The following is a 19,260-nucleotide window of genomic DNA, read 5'->3' as shown; positions in this document are numbered from 1 at the left end:
AATTTACCCAACATGGCCGACAGCTAAATTGGCAACCCATTAGAAATGTGCATTAAAGGAAATTAAAACTTTTATATATCATGATTACAGCTACTATACAATTTGGAAGAGCTGCATAAAAAGTGATCACTGAAAGAAGAAGCTATATTGACCATAGTATAATGGAATAACATGAAAATATTTATTAGTAGTATTACAATCTCTTTCTCACAGAGGTCATAAACTCTTTGCCGATGCAGTTCAAATAAAGCCAAGTGCTGCAGACCACCCAGTTTCTTACACTAAAATCATAACGTCATAAAATCAGCGCCAGCTCTTCTGCTCTTGATTAAAGGTATTCATCACAACTTTGTCTGGCTCAATAGGCAGGAACCATAAAAGCACTTCAGATTGTGGAAGTTATTGTAAGAATTATCTGGAGATTGTCCCCGTCAGCTTTATGGATTTAAAGATTATTAACTCTGAGTGTGTACTGGTATAGTTGACTCAGAGAAGCATGTCCATTGTTGAGTTACTTAGTGCAACTACAGTATGTAATGTAATTATTAATATCTCACATTATCTAATGTCAGCCATCAACCAGAAAAAATACATATGTGCAAATCTGGAGCAGTGTCCTTAGTCCAAGTATTTCATGAGCGGGTGCACTGACTTCCTGGAGTCAACGTAAGGTTTCCAAGCAACCAGCGGAGACGTGAGATGTGAGATGTAACGTGTTAATTAGTGAGCTTTAGAAGTGCTAGCAGGCGGATTTTGTTACCTTTGGACAGAGCAAGGCTTTGTCTGTCTTTGTCTGGCTGTTGCTTCAGATTCAACTGACAGACATGAGAGTGGTGTCAGTCTACTCATCTAACTCCACTAATGGTGTTTTGTTTAATTTAACAACGTATCAAATGCTTTTATCCAGCATTTTAGTGTCTTGTAGCACACAATGATTATCATCATTATTACTATTATTACTTTATAGCATGCACATTAACAGTTTTTTATTTGTTCAGTCTTATGGCTCTTATCAGCGTTGTTTCCAGCCACAGCAGACTGCTGTTATAAATGAAAATCCTCTGATAAACCCAAGCTACCTGCTCAGCACCAAACAACAGACAGACAAAAGTATTGACTAGCTACGTAGTAAACATAGCGGAGTATTCCACAGCTAAAGAGCCAAGTATTTTTCTCAGGCATTAAAGAGAGCTAAATGGAGGGGAAAAAAAAAAGGGTGTCTGTGTTGGACTGACATTTACCAGGTGGCCCTTGTGATAGGTTTTATAGTGGAAGGTGAGGTGAAAAGTAACATGCTCGATTGTGGTTAAGCTCACAATTACTGATACAGCTCTGTGTCTGCTGGATGTGTAAATAAGCATCATTAATTTTATATGGTGATAATATTTCAGTGTCGTGGTTGCGGGTTGTTGCACTGTCATCAATGGGCCAAAAACATTAGTTCATGTCGGTTTCGGTTCAGCTTTGACTAAAATAAGCAAGCCTTCATGAGTCAAGTATGTAGCCACGTGAGCAGCTCTGAGAGGTCCTTAGCCGCAGCAGTGCTTAAGGCTGAATGCTAACATCAGCACATTAACACTCTCACTGTGACATAACATGCTGATGTTTAACAGATATAATGTTTATCGCATTTACCATCTTAGTTTAGCATGTGAGCATGTGATAATTAGCGCACAAAGCTGAGGCTGCACTTCACAGGTTCTTTTGAACCAATAGCACATGATGGAAAGTCAGTATCACCAAAGTTACTGTTTTAGAATCCATGCTGAGTAGGACATGGACGTGTGCACCAGATTTCATGGTAATCCATCCCAGGGTTGTGGAGACATTTCACTTGAAAACCAAAAATGTTGGGTGCTGGATGCTAGCTCATCTGGTAGAGCACATACCATTAAGACTGAGTCTTTACTGCAGCCAGGGTTTGAATCTCTCTCTCACTGCATCTATCATAATAAAGGCAAAAAATGCCCCCCAAAATAAGGTTTGGAAAACAATAATGTCAACCTCATGTTGGCGCTAGAGAAAAAGTTAGTCCCTAGGATTTATCCTCTGTGATCCTGTACCAAATATCATGGCAAGCCATCTAATAGTCGTTGACATATTTCATTTTGGGCCAAAGTGAAGAACATACCGACATTTCCGTCCCATAGCCGTGTCTCTAGAGTGGATTGAAACTGCGTGTGTGTAGAGATACAATAACAGTAAACCACCATGTAGAAGTATCACTACATAGTATTTTTTATGTCAGCGCCTGTGGGTGATATTAATAATTCCCCATCCCTCCCTTTTTTCACGCAGGAACCAGAGATTGCTACCTCAGCATTCACAGTGTCTCTCAAACAACCACGGTGATGATGATGGTGATGATGGTCATGGTCATGATGAAAATGAACTTCCATAATGAGGATAAAAAACAATTCATGCTTAATGTGAACGATATTTTTGGGACATTAACTGCATATGGTGAGGGACTAAGTGGATGAAATGCTGTTGAACTGAAGTTGTGTGAGTGGAAATATTGGAGAGACGTAAGACTCTCATGGCAGCATGCAAAGCTCTCAGTGTCTTCAGCTCTGTGTTATGTGATGTGACACGTACTGTGGTTTCCACTGCCAGTCTGTGTACTTGCGCCTCTCCTCTGGCTGTATTATTAATTCAGAGACCACGCGAGTACACGCCTTGTCTCCTCCTCCGCTGTCTGCTGAAGAGATCTTTGAAAGAGAAAGATTAAAAGGAGAGCATAATTAGACAGGAGGATTTCCACTATCATGGTAATTGAAGCCCAGCCGTCATATTACAGTGTCTAATTGGTTTCAAATTATAGCGAGGCAGTTAGGACAGCAGGGAGCCGCTTACCAATGTAAAGGGACATTCAGATTTCTTTTCCAACTTATACTTTATACATATCTTGTACAGTTATTGTGCTGTCTCTTACAGTCATTTTTCCTGTTGAGTATCCACACACCACATTCAGAAGTCCTTTCATGGCAGTAAAGAAGAATCAGAAGAATTAGAAAGTAGCGTATGAGATCTATTATAATTCTAGTACAGTTTTATAGCTGTATCAGCACAGCATTATTGCCACTTAAATCTTTGTTCTCTGGAGCCTGACAAGCAGAGGAGGTCAAACAGGTGCTTGTCCCAGGAGCTGAAATGAGACGACAGATCTCAGTGAAGATACGCAGCCACTCAGATTTGAATGAAGATGGTGCCATCCCATTCCTGAGCTGCATCCTTAGCTGGTACAGGTATATTCACCTTCGCAGAGGATACAGCTTGTTATTAAGGTCTTGCCCCTGGTAAAGATTTTTCCTCTTACATGATGCTACTCTTATATGTTGCCGCTCATTGCAGCAAGGTTACATTTTATGTCTGTGAATCAGGCACCTTTGTGTCAGTCTGCAGGGTGCATGAACATCACAAAGAGCATACAGGCGGAGAGGCATGTGATTACCCAGCTTGCGGGGGTAATTCATATCTGAGCAGTGAGTGTGTGCTGATTTCACCTCTAACGACGTTATATTCTGTTAAAGCATCCAGCTACCTGAGACTTCACTCCACACTCACTGTGTTCAGGTTGTTACGTGGCTCTGGTTATCATCGCTACCATCCTTAAAGTGGTTTCTTGTGTCTCAGCTCGGGGAGGTTGTCCTGTGAGCTGTGCTGCGTAGTAATCTTGACTTCATGAAAACCAAAAGACGAAGGGATAGCTGGTTCAGTCTCAAGGTGTACGCGGTGACACACAGGATTAATGGCAAATGCAGTTTAATGCAACAGGAAATGCGAGCCGAGGAGCTATTTTATCAAAAATAAATCAGGAGAGTAGCTGCTGTTTGTTTTGTTGAAACTCAGATTGTTTTATTATCAGTCAAAAGTAATTACAACTGTGAGCTGATTTCATGCTGCACACAGCTTGATGAGGCCAGCAGCAGCAGCAGCAGCAGCGCCACAGAAAAGTTTGTTACCTGAGAGGTTTGAGGCTGCAGCCTGTTGCCTGCAACTCTTCATCTAACAGCCCGCTGTGACTGCTCTCTCCTTAATGAAAAAATGCCAAAAATGTCTGTTGTCCCATTTTGGAGATGCATTTTTGATTAGCCTGCCCCAGCGACCAATACGCTGTGCCTCCCTGCAACTATTTCACAATAAAAGCCACCACATGTTTATGAGATGACATAAAATTAAAAACAGTAACAGTGGATTACATGCACGTATGATTCCCTGTGAATCATCCCCCTGCGCATGATTGCTGTTTAAATCGTTGGAATCACTCAGCCACGAACAAAGTAAACTACCATACAGAGATAATAACAGAATGTAAATTCAATGAATGACTTTTGTGGAAAAAATGCAAATCATAAATAGTATTAAAAAAATCTGGATTTCTTTTTTAATTATTAGTGCTGACAATTATGTGATGAATGAGCCCTCAATTTCTCCTTTGGACGTGTGACATTGTTATCCTTTGTTTTTGTAGCGTAAAGGAAAGATTGAAATGTTTCTCTTTTAAAGCGCAATTTTTTTTCCCCCTTGTTATCTGCCACTCCTTGCACGAGCACTCTCTGTATGCACACCATGTCAAGTGCTAGCAATGCCAGTTTCCTGACAAGTAAATGAAAGGTCCCATCGTTCTTCTTGTTTCTTCCCAGGTGACACTCACTGTCCCCATTCCGTCACCATCAAAAAGCCGAACAAGATGCCGAGAACCTCAAAAACGGTCCATTATGGGCTGCCAGGGGGAACGCAGACACCATTAAGGAATGGTATCAGTTACAAATAATGCATGTCTCCAGTCTCATTCTCATCTTGTCTGAGAGAAGCGGGACAGCGCAGAGATGCACAGCTGCACCGCAGAGACCTTGCATGCTGAATAACGCACGTGGTCTCACAGACCAAGGACATCTACTCACCAGGGACACAGTGAAGGCAAGAGCTTGCCACATAATCCCAGGTTCAAGCCATTCAACAACTGTATGAACAACCGAAACAAATCTATTGTGCTGATGTTCAAAACACACCACATTTGAATATCTGTATCGTTCTGCTTTGGGAATACAGCGTATACGTAACCTTACAGTTCAAGTGGACTGATAAAGTAGAGTCCCCATCAGTCTCCATCACCTTACCGCTGGTAATATCAATGTCACTTTTCATGACTGCTGAAATTAAAGACCTCAGGGATGGAGGAAGTCATTACCTGGAGAAGTGATTTCTCTTTAAGCATCTTTACTCATAGTGTATGGTGCAGCACTCAGGGGGTTTTTTTTCTTCACCTTTTTTTCACAAGGTTAAGCACATGTCACCTGCTGTAACATCTCTAAAGTGGTAAATGATAGCACTAATCAAGATGAATTATAATCCACCACCAATGCTGCTTGGAAACCAAGCATATTCAGGAAAGTTCTTTTCACAAAGCCTACACTACAATGCGTTATTCCCATGTGATAGATTTTATAGTAAAAGGCGCTGTGAAAGGTAACATGCTGGGTTGTGGGTAATCTCATGATTACTGATACAGTTTGTGAAGATTTTATATGTTATTTGACTAAAACACCTGAATTACATATATTCTGTCACAAGCACAGCTAAAACTGCTTGCAACTATTAATAGCAATTGCAGCAAAATGCAAACTTTTACCAAATACACACAACGTCTGAGTACATCCGTACTTCACAGTATTCTCTTGTCCATTTTCATTCAAACAGTGGTGATACCAGCAGTTCCGCTTTTTTTTTTTTTTATTTTGCGTGACAAGATGTAAGATGTAATCTCAAAACTCCAAAGGCTCACTCTTTTACTGTGAGATGCCATTAAGTTCTGAGGCGGTTATGTCTTTTTAATGAGAGAGCTAAATTGCCTTCATACGCGGTGATTTTTGTGCAAATGAAAGCCTTGCAGACTATGAATGTAAAGTAGACGACTAAATGTTCCTTGGCACATTGTGGGCCACGGGCAACCGCATCAGGATTCACACTGACGACCGCGTGACGAAGCCGAGTGGTATTCTCTACTGGAAAATATTTCAAATGTAAAGAACAAAATGCAGATTCATACCAGCAACACAACAGTGTCATTACAGTTCACGTCGGAAACAGTCATACTCCTACGTAATATCTACACTGCTGTATCCTTTTGATCACGAATGGCTGGTATCCTGCAGAAGATGATTCCTCTGGCGCAAGTAATATCTGCAACATCAGAAACAGCCAGGTTTGTGACAGTGACAGCACAGGATATCACTTGGTTCATATATTTTCTAAGAGCAAATATCCCCAAATCACATCTCTACTTTTTACACTTTCTGTGGTCTGACAGCTGCATCAGTGCTGAGACTAGCAATATCTGTTTCTCCAGCTCAAAATAGCACAATAGGGTCTCACCTCGTGGTAAATGGCCAGTTACGGTGTTCTGGGCAAACAGATCAAAATAATGTTACTTCAAGGTCCACGGATTAGCGGAGGGAGTTTGTTCGGTTGTCATGGAGCTGGCTCAGTTGTCGTCATGTGTCCTACGTGTGGGTCATATGTCACATAACAACAACTGGTGGTATATGGGGGGAGATTACAACCCCTGTTGATCCTCACAAGTCATTTTTTGCAAGTCAAGTCTCAAGTCTTTGAGCTATAGAGTCCAGGTCAAGTCTCTAATGTTTGTAATGAGTATTCCATCATCTCCTGCATTGCCATATATAAGGGATTCAAAGCATGTACTGCATTATCGCCACTCCTTTATCACTATAGGTATGCATGTTAATAAGGGAGGGGATGACATTCAACTCATCAGACATTTCCTTTATGTTAATGTGCCAAAAAAAAAAAAAAAAAAAAGCTCAGTAGAGCGCAGAGCTCTGCCAAGGCCAAAAACCCATCTGGAAACACCATCACACAGGCTTGTGTCGCACAAGAAGGAATCATGTAAACAGAGGATAAATGAATTAGAACAATACATGAAATAGAGCAATCTGCACTTTTTTCACTTTTCTCTGTATAAGTAAGTAGAGCTCAGACTGAACAGTACAGCAGTAAATACAGCACCAAACATATTTTAGTTTTAGTAGTTTTTCTCCCTTCACAAGGTGTTTACTTCAATAGAATTCTGTAGATCTGAGTTAATCACACAGAAGACGAAGCTATTCAACATTATCCCGTTAAATCAACTCACACCAGATTCCTGTTGCCTTCTGCCTACTGCTTATTCTGTAAAACTGGACTCACTGCCAGTTGAGGTCCTAAACTCACTCTGCTGCTCTGATCCTGTCTGTCGCCGCACGGGACCAAACTAATTGTCGTTTGCTGGGGAGGCAGACGTGAGGTGGATGATGGCCACGCAGAGCCACAGTGGGCCGTGCGGCCTGCTCCACTGGGCCGATCATCACGACACATCTCTCTCTCTCTCTTGCTCGCTCCCTCTTCTCTTTCGTCTTTGCCCTTGCAGCCCAACAGCCAGCTCGGCCAACCTGGAATCTTTTCATGCCTTTTGATTAGCCACTCCTCATAATTGCTGTGTGACGTCTTGAGTAATGGCCAAAAAGTGATTTGTGAGGTCACACTGAGTTTGACCTTGGACCTTTGACCACCAAAATCTAATCAGTTTGTCCTTGAATCCAAGTGAATGTTTGTGCTAAATTTGAAGATGTTCCGTCAACGTGTTACTGAGATATCCATGAGAATAGTACGGATGGACGGACGGACGGACGGACGAACAGACAGACAGTCGGAGGGACAGACTGGCCGTCACATAAAAATTCAAAGTCAAAGAAAATGATCCAGGTCTGCCCTAAATTGTAATGTGTTCTTCCCTGGTCCATGGCCCAGCCCTCCACCAAGTTCAGTGCAAATCATCACTTTTTGTATAATCCTGCTGACAAATAAACAGACAGAAATCTGTGAACACATTACTTCCGCAGGGGAGGTAATAAGTTAAAGATGGTTCACCAGTCCCAAATTTCTAGTCGAGGCTCAAGTCTCTTGAGGACGAGTCTCAAGTTAGTAAGTGCTGAAGCCTCGAGTTCCCATCTCTGCCCGAGTCTATCATTAAAGATGTCCTTTGGATGTGAATGTCCTACTCGACATTTCTGCAGCTGTCCCCTGACTCCTGGTTGATGACTTTTGACCTTTTCGAGTTGATGCTGTGACAGCTGGTGCTGACTGTTTCTGGTGTTCATTCAGACTCTTCTCCAAGCTCCTTTTTCACAGATGTAAAAGTCCTGTATTTGGCATTTTACTGAATATTATGCATACGTTTTGTCAGCAAAATACACTTAAAGTATGAGGAGTAAAAGTATTCATTACACAGAATCACCCTTTTAAGAGGCTATATCATCCTACTGTATATATTAAATTACTGGAATATTATAATTATTGATGCATCAATTTATAAGCAGTGTTTTGATGTTGAAGCTAGAGAGATTTTTAACTACTTTACATCCTGTTTGCTTTTATGTTTATTTTGTTTTGTATTTCTGTTATTCGGTTATTTTTAGTATTTTCCTCTGAAATATATTGGAGTTGAAGTTTGAAGTATCATACGGTAAAATGGAAATATTCAAGTTATTTGCTTATTATTTGCTTTTCAGCATCAAAACATGCAAAAAAAAGGATCATTGTACAATTGTTTTTAAGCCATAAGAACCATTATGCTGTATTGCTCAATTCAATTCAATTCAATTTTATTTGTATAGCTCCAAATCATAACATATATTATCTCAAGGCACTTTACAGGGTAAGGTCAAGACCTTACAATGTTTCAGAGAGAAATCCAGCAGTTCCCACAATTATCAAGCACTTAGCAAAAGTGGGGAGGAAAAACTTTCTTCTAACAGTAAGGACCCTCCAACAGAAGCAGACAGTTTATGTGTTAGCAAAGGATCTGGCCCTTCTGGCCCTTCTAAATGAAATAGCATACACTGGGTATAAGTGAACATTAAACAATAGCTGGAATGCTAATATAATAAGAAACTTATTCAGCCATGCTAAATTGTAAGCAGTAAGTTAGTATATTTACTTAAATGTAATATTACAAAATAAAAACATAAAATTAAGTGATGAAATGCAATGTTTGGTCCAAACAGTTTGTTTTTTTTTAACAGAAAATGAGTCATGTTCCAACATTTTGTAGGCAAATATGCAACCCAAGTACAACTTTCTGGCTTGTGCTAATGAACAGTGAATTATGATAATTTGATTCATGTTCAAATTTGACAAGAATTTATATTATAACGTAAATGTCAAGTACATTCTTTATACCAGTCCCACATAAAGCCGCACAAAGGCTTTGTGTAGCAAAATAGACCCTAAAATATGCAGAATCTACTCTTTGTATGCACCAAGCCTACTGAGAGTTTAGTTCACAATACATCTATCTGCCTCCTGTGTTTGTAGCGTTCTTATCATCTCTTCTCGGTCAGTACTGATAAAAGCTGTCACTTGCATAACTTGAACCAGGGGCAAGCTGAGACATGTCGAGCGAGTCTGACTACATAACCCAGTGAGTCATCATACACATTAAGCCACATCTCATATATGAACCTGGCCTGATTTTCTCTCACTCAAGTGATGAAAACCCTGCCTTTACATAAACAGGTTAGATTTGATGTGGCAGTCCCTTCAATTAAAATCTCTATCCTGTCCATGTAGAATGTCTCAGTATATTTTAAAACGCACTTAAGTGAAACCTCCCTCTATAAAGCAGCAGCTCCAAACACTTTATTTTTCTCACTAAATGGGGCATTATAATTAGCTGCTATATAATAGATTAGAAACATTTTTCTAGTCAAGTGTTTTCCTTTCTCCTCTACATGTAATTTCAGTGAGGCAAGCTTACGTGTGTCAAAGTCTAACTGTAAAGAAACCAAGGTTAGTTTTTTTTCAGTGGTATAGGGACGGATACAATATACATTGACGAAGTGGATTCAATAAAACATACATTTTGTAGTAACATATAATTGCCAGAAGGTTTCGCTTTTATTTTCATCATGTCAAATTTCTTACAATACCTGTCAAGGTGTGAAGGGCTTTTCAACTTATAACCTGATGTCCTATCTTTATTGAATGAGAGGAGGAATTAAATGGACAGTTGCCTCTTTATTTAAAGTTATTTGATTTACCATTAAAGAATCAGTTAATGTCACTGTGTTGTTTAAAAGACAACATTAGACATTCGTCAAGCAGTCCCAAACTGAAGAAGCTGTTAATTGGAATATACTGTATTTGTATCTTGTGTAAGTCTTACATAGCATTGTATACTGTGAAATGCAGAGCAAATAAATGTCTTGTTTTATGGTGTTAAGTGAGATGAGTTTTTACGTACTGTGATCTAAAACCGATGAGCAGTTCAATCTGACATTGTTTGTCTGCACTGCAGATCCTGTTAGGTAACACATATTTTTAAATCATTATTTCTTCCTTTCTTTCTCAAGGGGCTGTGAATTCAAACTTCCTCAGAGAGCTGTGTTCTGATTGTTTTGACTGGTACTGCTTTTCCTTAGAATAATAGAAGCAGCACGATGTGTATTAGATGTTGGAAAAAAAACACAATTAGATGTGGGCATACATCATTCTGGAAGGCTTTTCATTTGACCTAATGTCAGAAATGGTTAAAAAAAAAAAAGGAAAAGGTTTGAATAGGAGCAGAGGAGTATATGGAGCCTCACACAGGTTACATGGCCATAATAATCTCTTTCCCTTCAATACTCAGGAACACACTTATGGAGAGATATTAATTAAAGAGGTAATAGTCACTCAGTATTACAGTATGTGTTTCATGATCTGCAAATAAAAAATAGGTTTAAAAATGTACACGATGATTTGTGAGCTACTTATGGTGTTCACAAATGCATTGTCTGTGGTATTTATTCAAGTTGGAATCATTTTATATAAATAAATTCATTCCAACTTGAATAAATATCAGTATTTTACATATATATTTGCTTCTGAAGAGCTTCCTGTGCCTATAAATGCCTAAAAATATGTATTTTTTGCATCTATTTACACATTGTTAGATGTGTGTGCACAGATCACCTGAAGTGTGGATTGGGTTACTTTTGTGTTGAGTTTTAAGACTCTTTTCAAATTCTCCACAAATGCATGTTGCTTTTTCTGTTCACTGTAAAACATCCAGCGTTCCATCACATTCATTTGGAATTTCAAAAGATAGCATAACTCGTCACCCTTTCATTAGATCATATATTTAATTAGCCTCATTCACATTTGTAAATCTTGTAAATCTTGTTGATATTTGTAGAAATTAAACATGCATTTGTCACCATTATTGAGTCCAGTGACTCATACTCTTATTCAGCGAAAAGCCATATGACAGTGTTTTCAGCCTTTACTTCTTAAACATCCACTTAGGTATTGTGTTCCTCTAACATAAAGCTTTACAGATGAGTCGTACAGCAACAGCATGCAGTCATATCTGCTGTAGAACAAATTTCTTCCTCATGATTCAAAACTAGAACACTTTGTCCTTTACATTGACTTTTGTGTTTCAAACCTCTGCATGAAGCCAAGCTTTCAACAACTCTACACTGTAATACATAGTGAATGAGGGGTACTCATGCTCAGTGCATCCATACACCTGTGCATTTTTGAAGTGCTTGCGTTGCAACCCTACAGCTGTTTATTGGTTAAGGGGGAGCACTGGGGCCAGCTCACTGAGAGCTGAGGTAGTTTAGCTGAAGGCAGTGCCACTGGCATAACCACATTCCCATTCAGGCCTGCTGTTGACTGCTAAAAATCAACTGTGATCAAATGTACTGCTCAGATCATGTCTGAGAGACAACACAACCTGATAACTGTCTGTTGGGACTTCTCAGATATGTTTATAATGTTCATCATTCTCTACACTAAACTTAACTTTGTTAATTAAGAAAATGTCATCATTATTTTAACAGAAAATGTAATCTAATCGGCATTATTTTCCCTTCAGAACACATTTCCTGTTGCAGATTTAGAGTATATAAACATAATTTCAAGGAAACAGGGTTATATGAAGTGTATATTTGCACTCAGTAAACCTGTTTTAATACACTGTATGGTCCATGGTCACCATGGTGTTTAATAATGTGTCTTCAGAAGCAGCTTGCAAGAGTTCTTGTTTATTGTTAATTTCAGATCTTAAAATACAAAACTATACCAGACTGAAATTGTTTCTTGAGATAGAATCAAACTCACCATGTTGCCTTCCTGTCTCATCAACACTTATCATTACCATGATTTACCTGAATGAGGAGTCACTCGGAAAAGGCTATAAAACAAAGGAAGGAGAGCGTGTTTATATGCAGTGCCTCAAGTGGAGGGAAGTGAAGACGGGCCATGCACAGCATAACGAGAGATAAACACAAGAGATACAGGGGGAGATTGACGAGTGAAATCAGCAGCGTGATTAATGTGACAACCTTTAAGAAAAGGTTATAGATCCGTAGGGAACACAAATGTCTGTAGGACATGGAGGAGAAGCAGAGTAGAGAAAAGGGCAGGAGTCAAGTAAGGTGCAAAGTTACAGGAATACCCCGTTCTCATGGGGTACTGTACCCTGTACTATGTCTTCAGGAGACTACCCCTGGAAACATTCCTCTAATGATTGGTATGTTTTTCATCTGGAGCGAAGGTACTGAATGTTATAGCAGTGATTTTAACACACTGCCCTATTCCAACATCATTGATTTGAATCACACTGACTCATAATGTGTTGTCAGAAAAGCTGTACTGGGCTTTGTCATAAAAATGTGAGAAAATAAAACATTAAATGAAGGGCAAATTACTGATAGCAGCATTTTTACCAGAACACTTCACAAGTATTTGACTATGTCAATAAATATTCATTAGTTAAAGATCAACAATTTGGTCATAGGTACGAGGCCGCAATCACAGACATGCTGATATTCAGAACAACATCATGATGTTGAGTGTGATATTGCTTTTATACAACAGTTCTACAAGCGCCATATTAGTTGAATAAGCAACAACAGATTATAATTAGTTTGTTTATTTCATCACTTATTTGTTCACGCCAAGACAAATAGTTCCGCAACTGGACTGGTACTGGATTGTTGCTAAGCAACACATAAACATTTTCCTGGCCCGCACAGTGCATACTAGCTTGCTACTTTGTCTACATATTACCTCAGGTGTGCACTGAAGTATCTAGACTTCTTCCCTTCATCCTTTTTCGACAATCATACATAGTTTAATTCAAATGTTATTTCTGGAAATATTTTTTATCTTTGCAAAGTTTGTAACAATCTAAGATAGACACCAACCATTAATGTAACCCTAATTAACGGTTAAGAGAGCACCTGTAAGGCGGAGTGATGTAGTTTAAAGTCCCAGTGCTGTTTTACTCCATATCAGCACTTATGGAATGACTCTCGTCCAATAAAATTACTTGGTCGGAACTAACTGTTGTGTAACTGTGGTTAAGACTGTGGGATGGACATGGACAAAATAAACTATTAGCTGACTAGCTATTGGTTTAAAAACTATAGGTTTGTTTGGTCGACCCATCCACCCATCCCAACCTACTCCAAACACGGACTTTGTCGCACCATACACAAATCAGCCACAACATTAAAACCGGTAACTAATTTTAATGCAGATCTGTATACTGAAGTATGTTACATCACCTTTTGCCAACTGAACTCAGCTCGCTTTAAACCAGTGGGTTAGGGTCAGGATGAGTAAGATGAGCACAGACAAAACAACACCTGCAGAAATCTCCCATGTGAAAGCAACAAAACTGTTCTAACTTCAGCTGAAAATTGTTTTTTAATGTAGAATCTCATTAGCCATAGAATGAAGTTGATTAAGAGTCCCTTTAATGGCTCTATGTTGAGTGAAAAGCAGGGTGCATCATTATAACATAGACTCTCTCCCACCACAGTTCCTGTTTGCTTCTCTGCTGTACTGTACTCCATCAAATAGAGGCAAAAAAAAGAAAGAAAGAAAGAACTGTACATTGCTGAGAGCCTCAAAATGCCAATGGGGAAATAAACAGTATAGAGTATACAGTCGGGAACACAGCAGGAATTTTAAAATGAATATAAAAATCAAAATAATATTAAAACAACAGAAAACAATTAAATAGACATTAAATGTGACAGCTCTTTGTTAGATTTAATGGTGTTAATGCACTGCTCAAATTCTATAGGAAACTCAGACCACACACACACACACACACACACACACACACACACACACACACACACACAGTGTCTATCATATTGCATCCCAAGATCAGTCAGTCCCACTGTTGTACTGGGACATGGTCTGTCTCTACTTATTTACTGCTCACTGTATTTGCCTTTGCTCTAAACAACTTTCTGCACAGCTCAGAGAGAGATATTGTTTTGCTTTTCCCCATTGTCTCGGCCATCCTCAATCACCTGCAACAACATCCAGCTCCCACACATGAATGTCTTAATGAGAGGATTCAGTTCATACACTTCCAAACACCATGTGCTCAGGCTGCAAGTACAATGTCCCTTTTAGCAGCCTGCAATCAGGGGGAAGCAGTGGGCTGAAATCATGTCATTGAGGCTAATTATGGGCAATTAAAAGCCAGTTGCCTGTTGCACTGATATGTACTGGGTATAAAATGCAGTGCAAAGACTTTCCATTTGTGTTGCATGGGTTTAGGGAGTGTTTTAGTGACAATTCAGACTATACAGACACATACTGTTTTTTTTTTGTTTTTTTTTTTGGGGGGGGGGCTGGTGTGGCTCTGTAGCGATGGAAATGTCTCATTAGATGGGTCCACAACTTTGGTCCAGGCTGAAATATCTAACGATATCTAAGGATTGCCATGGAATTTTGTAAAGATGTTCCCAAAGGATGAATCCTAAAATGATTTTGGTGATCCCGTGACTTTTCATCCAGCATCACCATAAAATTGACATTTTTCTTTCTTCACGATGAACTGTAATAAACTGATTCTCTTACTTTTCAGTTAGTGCCATCATCAAGTCAAACATTTTATTTGTCCTGCAAAAATGACATTCCCATCAACATCTGTTGCACATTGTGTTTAGTGCTAATTAGCAGATTTTTGGATGCAAACACTCTAAACTAAGATGGTGAACCTGGTAAACATTATACCAGTTAATCATCAGCATTGTCATCACAATGACAATGCTGATGATTAGTGCAGTGTATGTTAATATGCTGACTTCAGCTCAAAGCCTCACAGAGTTGTTAGTACGACTGTAGGCTAAGCTGTGTCCCAATTCTGTACTAAATACTAACTGTATACAGTATATATTAATACTGCGATAGATTTTATTTTCAGATAGTAGCCTACACAGGAAATAAACTTAAGCCTCCTAAACTGGTGACGTGTGACGTGCAAAGGAAAACAAGCTGTGAATTGGGGACGCTGCTGCAAACGGAACCTAGCAAATCAACAGCAAAGTGTTTTTACTGAACAGTTATCTTTTGTCTGTTGAGGTCTTCCTGGAATTATGTCACTATCCATTACATAGTAGAAAAATAGTGTCTATCAACAGCACACTCAAGAATGAATGATTTTTTTAGTGAGCACACTGACTTTTGAGTGTACCTGTTTGGCAGTTTTCCAGTTTAAACACACTAAAAACCTGCTTAGAATTAGTAAGTAGTATGGATTTGTGATTGGTGCGAGTTGTTTCCTTAATGCTCAAAGTAGCTCTTTAGTTTATAACTGAAAAAAATGTGTCATCTCAAATTGCTGTAATATTGCTTTAATGACATAACTATCAAAAATGTCTTCCATCCATGTATTTATCAAAAGCTAGCCGTATCCATTAACTGCATCTATTTAAATTACACCAAGCTTTAGTATTCCTATCTGCAGCCGCGCATTCATCTGCTCTACTCATCATTCCTTGCTTTAGTTTCCATTTTTATCCATACTTTCGAATTCCTCTTCCATCTCTGTTTAATGACCCCTATTTAGTTTGTGCTCCAGTAAAGACTGGCTGATGTGCTGCTGCTGTAGAGATGAGTATTCTGGGGCAGGATAAGTTGCGATGTGCCTCCTATCCATTATTGATCCATGATTAACTAGAGTTCAGCTGGGTTCTCGACTTCACCACACTAAAATAGGCAGGGAAAAATCTTTGGAAGGGGATGTGGCTCTGTCACAGCGTTGCCATACAAAACAGTACAATATTAGTCTTATCAAAGCTGCTTCCAATGGTATTTGCTGTGGATTTTACAATAACAATAACATTTACTGGAAAACAGCATCACGGTAAACTTCTCACAGTGGTTTTGATAGTGAGTGTGAAATGACTGTAGGGGTGGTATTGATGATAACACAGGCCAGAGGTAAGAGAGGCCTGTTAGCTTGCCCCCTCCCTCTTCGACAGCCATCTGTATCACTCCGGGAAAGCCTCCTCAAGACAGCTCCACGGGCCCGTTGATGCTGATGCATTTTGACACTGATGGTGCACACAACTGACCTTTGGGCTGTCGAGTGCACTCAAACAACACTTGCTGCATGTGTTTATGTCCCAGAGACAGTCTAATGAGGATGTATCTGCAGTCAGCCAACTCCAGGAGCAAGTGCCAGGATACAGCTGCTGCCACCAGGGCTCTAATCACAGCTTCTTGCCTGACTCACACTGGGTAACATTGTCAGTGATGGCATTCTCGCGGCAGTGTTTGGACAAATCTCCAGATAAACTCAAGACATATTTTTGGTACAGACAGATAATATTACTATTTGTGCACAAAAATACACCCAAATATTTTCCTGTTAATGGTGTGTGCTCATCTCAAACCACGTCCATCAATGTGATATCAAAGAAAAGGTTTGATTCATACCATGCATATCATCCTATGCGTGGTTACTGCACTAAACCAGTGTTAAGTTTTGGGTTAAAGTGACTAGACGAGGTTGAGGTTAGAGAAATGCGTAGATCATGGGTAAAAAAAAAAAAAACATTACACACAAATGTTTTCAATTTTCAATTAATATATTAATTGTTTATCTCACACCGAAAAATATCCAAAGGTACCAAATGTGCAATCGCACAACACAAACAAAAGCAGTAAATCCACATATTGGAGAAGCCACAACCAGAGAATATTTAAGTTTTTGCTTGAAAACAGGCCAAAGTGATTAATCAGTCATCAAAACAGCTGGTGATGAATATTCTGTTGATCGACTAATCATTTAATTGACTCTCAGCTCTAAAATTGATTTCCCTCCTCAACTTAACCTCTAATCATTCCCATGATGTAATCACAGTGTTTTATTAGTGGGTCCATACAGCTCATTTTTCAGGACAAGTAAGGACAAAAATTGAACAGGAAGTAAATAAAGTTGGGGCAAAATATTCTACTGAGTGCACAATTTCAGAATCCAACCCTGAAGGACAAGCAAGTATGAGCACAGGGGAGTGTGTTTGTGAAGCTCTTTTATTTCCACTTCTGGGTGAGTCTGTGTGGATGTTTTTGCTGTGTTAAAGCAACTGATGCAGCACTGAGAGCAGCTTTGGAGTCAGTGGGAAATCTCAGTGCCACACTCCACTTTATCTGCCCAGACTGCTCTCTAGGGAAGGGGGGGGTCGCATCATTAAATATTCACATGGCACTCACAGGACTTCATCTTAGGAGAGGTTTACCTGGCTAACACCTGTCCAATCTTTGTTTTCCATCAGAATGCGCTCTGACATACCTGTGGTTCAGCAGAGCGGATCTCTTTGAAGGTCCTCAACCTGGCCATCAAGGGCAGATGTAGCTTCACTCCCGAACAAAATATCAACTTCAGAATCAGACATAAATTATACCCTTGCTGTTATTTGATATTTTTCGGCGTTTTTTGTTCTAGTAATATTGCTATTAATTTTATGGTAGAAACTGCTTCTCCAGCCAAAAAGCTTTATCATATTTAAATGATGAAGTTCAGCTTCCTCGTTTGTCTTCCATGTCCAGTGACTGTTCTTTAGCGATGATTCTCGGCGTATTCACTCCGAGGGGGAGAGGTAATTGTGTGTACATATAAGGATAGTGCTCATTTACCAGTTCTACACTGCCAAAATGCCAGCCAAATGTGTTTTCTCCTGCAAAATGCCCTGCTGCGATTGGCTGACAAAGGATGGGTAGAAGTTTAGCAGATTTGCGTTACAAAAACGAAATCCTCATTATTTTGTATCAGTGACATGTTTGGGATTTAGTTGGGTCATTTGAACTCACTTCCTCTATGTCCAACGGTTATGATCATGGCTTAATTCCCAATTATTGTCCATCATGGCAGGTGGCAGATATCTGTGGGGGAAGAAAACTGTCCTAGCCCAGTTCTGTAAAATCGTTGTTTTGATGTAAGGCTTTAGTTTTCAAGGGCAATATATAGACATTCTATAACAATCTCATTAGTGAGACTTTCAGTTTGCCAATTAGCATTCAACCTTGAAGTTTCATACACAGACAAAAGTCACCATCTGTCAGCACAATGCAGGGCAGCCCTCTGTGATGATGATGTGCTCACAGCTCTCTAACTGTGTTTGTTTTGGCTGCAGGAACTTCTACTACATCACCATGCTGCGCGACCCAGTCTCCCGCTACCTGAGTGAGTGGAAGCACGTCCAGCGTGGAGCCACATGGAAGACAGCCCTCCATATGTGTGATGGACGCTCGCCCACCCAAGACGAGCTGCCCACCTGCTACAGTGGGGACGACTGGTCTGGTGTCACCCTGACAGAGTTCATGAACTGCCCATCCAACCTGGCCAATAACCGCCAGGTCCGTATGCTGGCTGACCTGAGCCTGGTTGGCTGCTACAACCTGTCCTCTATGAACGAGAGCCAGCGTAACCACATCCTTTTGAGCAGCGCCATGAGTAACTTGAAGAACATGGCTTTCTACGGCCTGACTGAGTTTCAACGCAAGACGCAGTACCTGTTTGAGCGGACGTTCAGCCTGCGTTTCATCTCCGCTTTCACGCAGATCAACAGCACGCGAGCTGCCAACGTGGACCTGAGCGAGCCCGTGCGCAGACGCATCGAGGAGCTCAACTTCTTGGACGTGCAGTTGTACGAGTACGCGAAGGACCTGTTCCTCCAGCGTTTCCAGTTCACCCGCCAAAGGGAGCACCAGGAAGTGCGTTTGAAGAGGCGCGAGGAGAGGCGTTGGCTGAGGGAGCAAAGAGAGCAGGGCAGGCCATGGCCGCCCAAACACAGAGTGAGCGGAAATAGAGGCGGGAGAGGAGGTTTCGAGAAAGCGACTGATGGTGACTTCCCCACCACCACTGAGGATTACACAAGCCAAGTGGCCCGCTGGTGA

At 40.1% G+C, this 19,260-nt stretch overlaps 1 protein-coding gene across 1 annotated transcript in view; it reads left to right on the top strand.

The window, feature by feature from the left end:
- Positions 1 to 19,260, top strand: part of hs6st3 (heparan sulfate 6-O-sulfotransferase 3) — a 58,656-nt gene extending 39,396 nt beyond the window's left edge. Inside the window, exon 2 of the mRNA XM_022741381.1 lies at positions 18,498 to 19,260. Coding sequence (XP_022597102.1) covers positions 18,498 to 19,260 — 763 coding nt within the window. The remainder of the gene's footprint in view (positions 1 to 18,497) is intronic.

The sequence above is a fragment of the Seriola dumerili genome, unplaced genomic scaffold, assembly GCF_002260705.1.
Source record: "Seriola dumerili isolate Sdu_G_001 unplaced genomic scaffold, Sdu_1.0 BDQW01000052.1, whole genome shotgun sequence".
NCBI classification, from domain to species: Eukaryota; Metazoa; Chordata; class Actinopteri; order Carangiformes; family Carangidae; genus Seriola; species Seriola dumerili.
The sequence above is the reverse complement of the archived record's forward strand: the minus strand, read 5'-3'. Positions and strand labels throughout refer to the sequence as shown.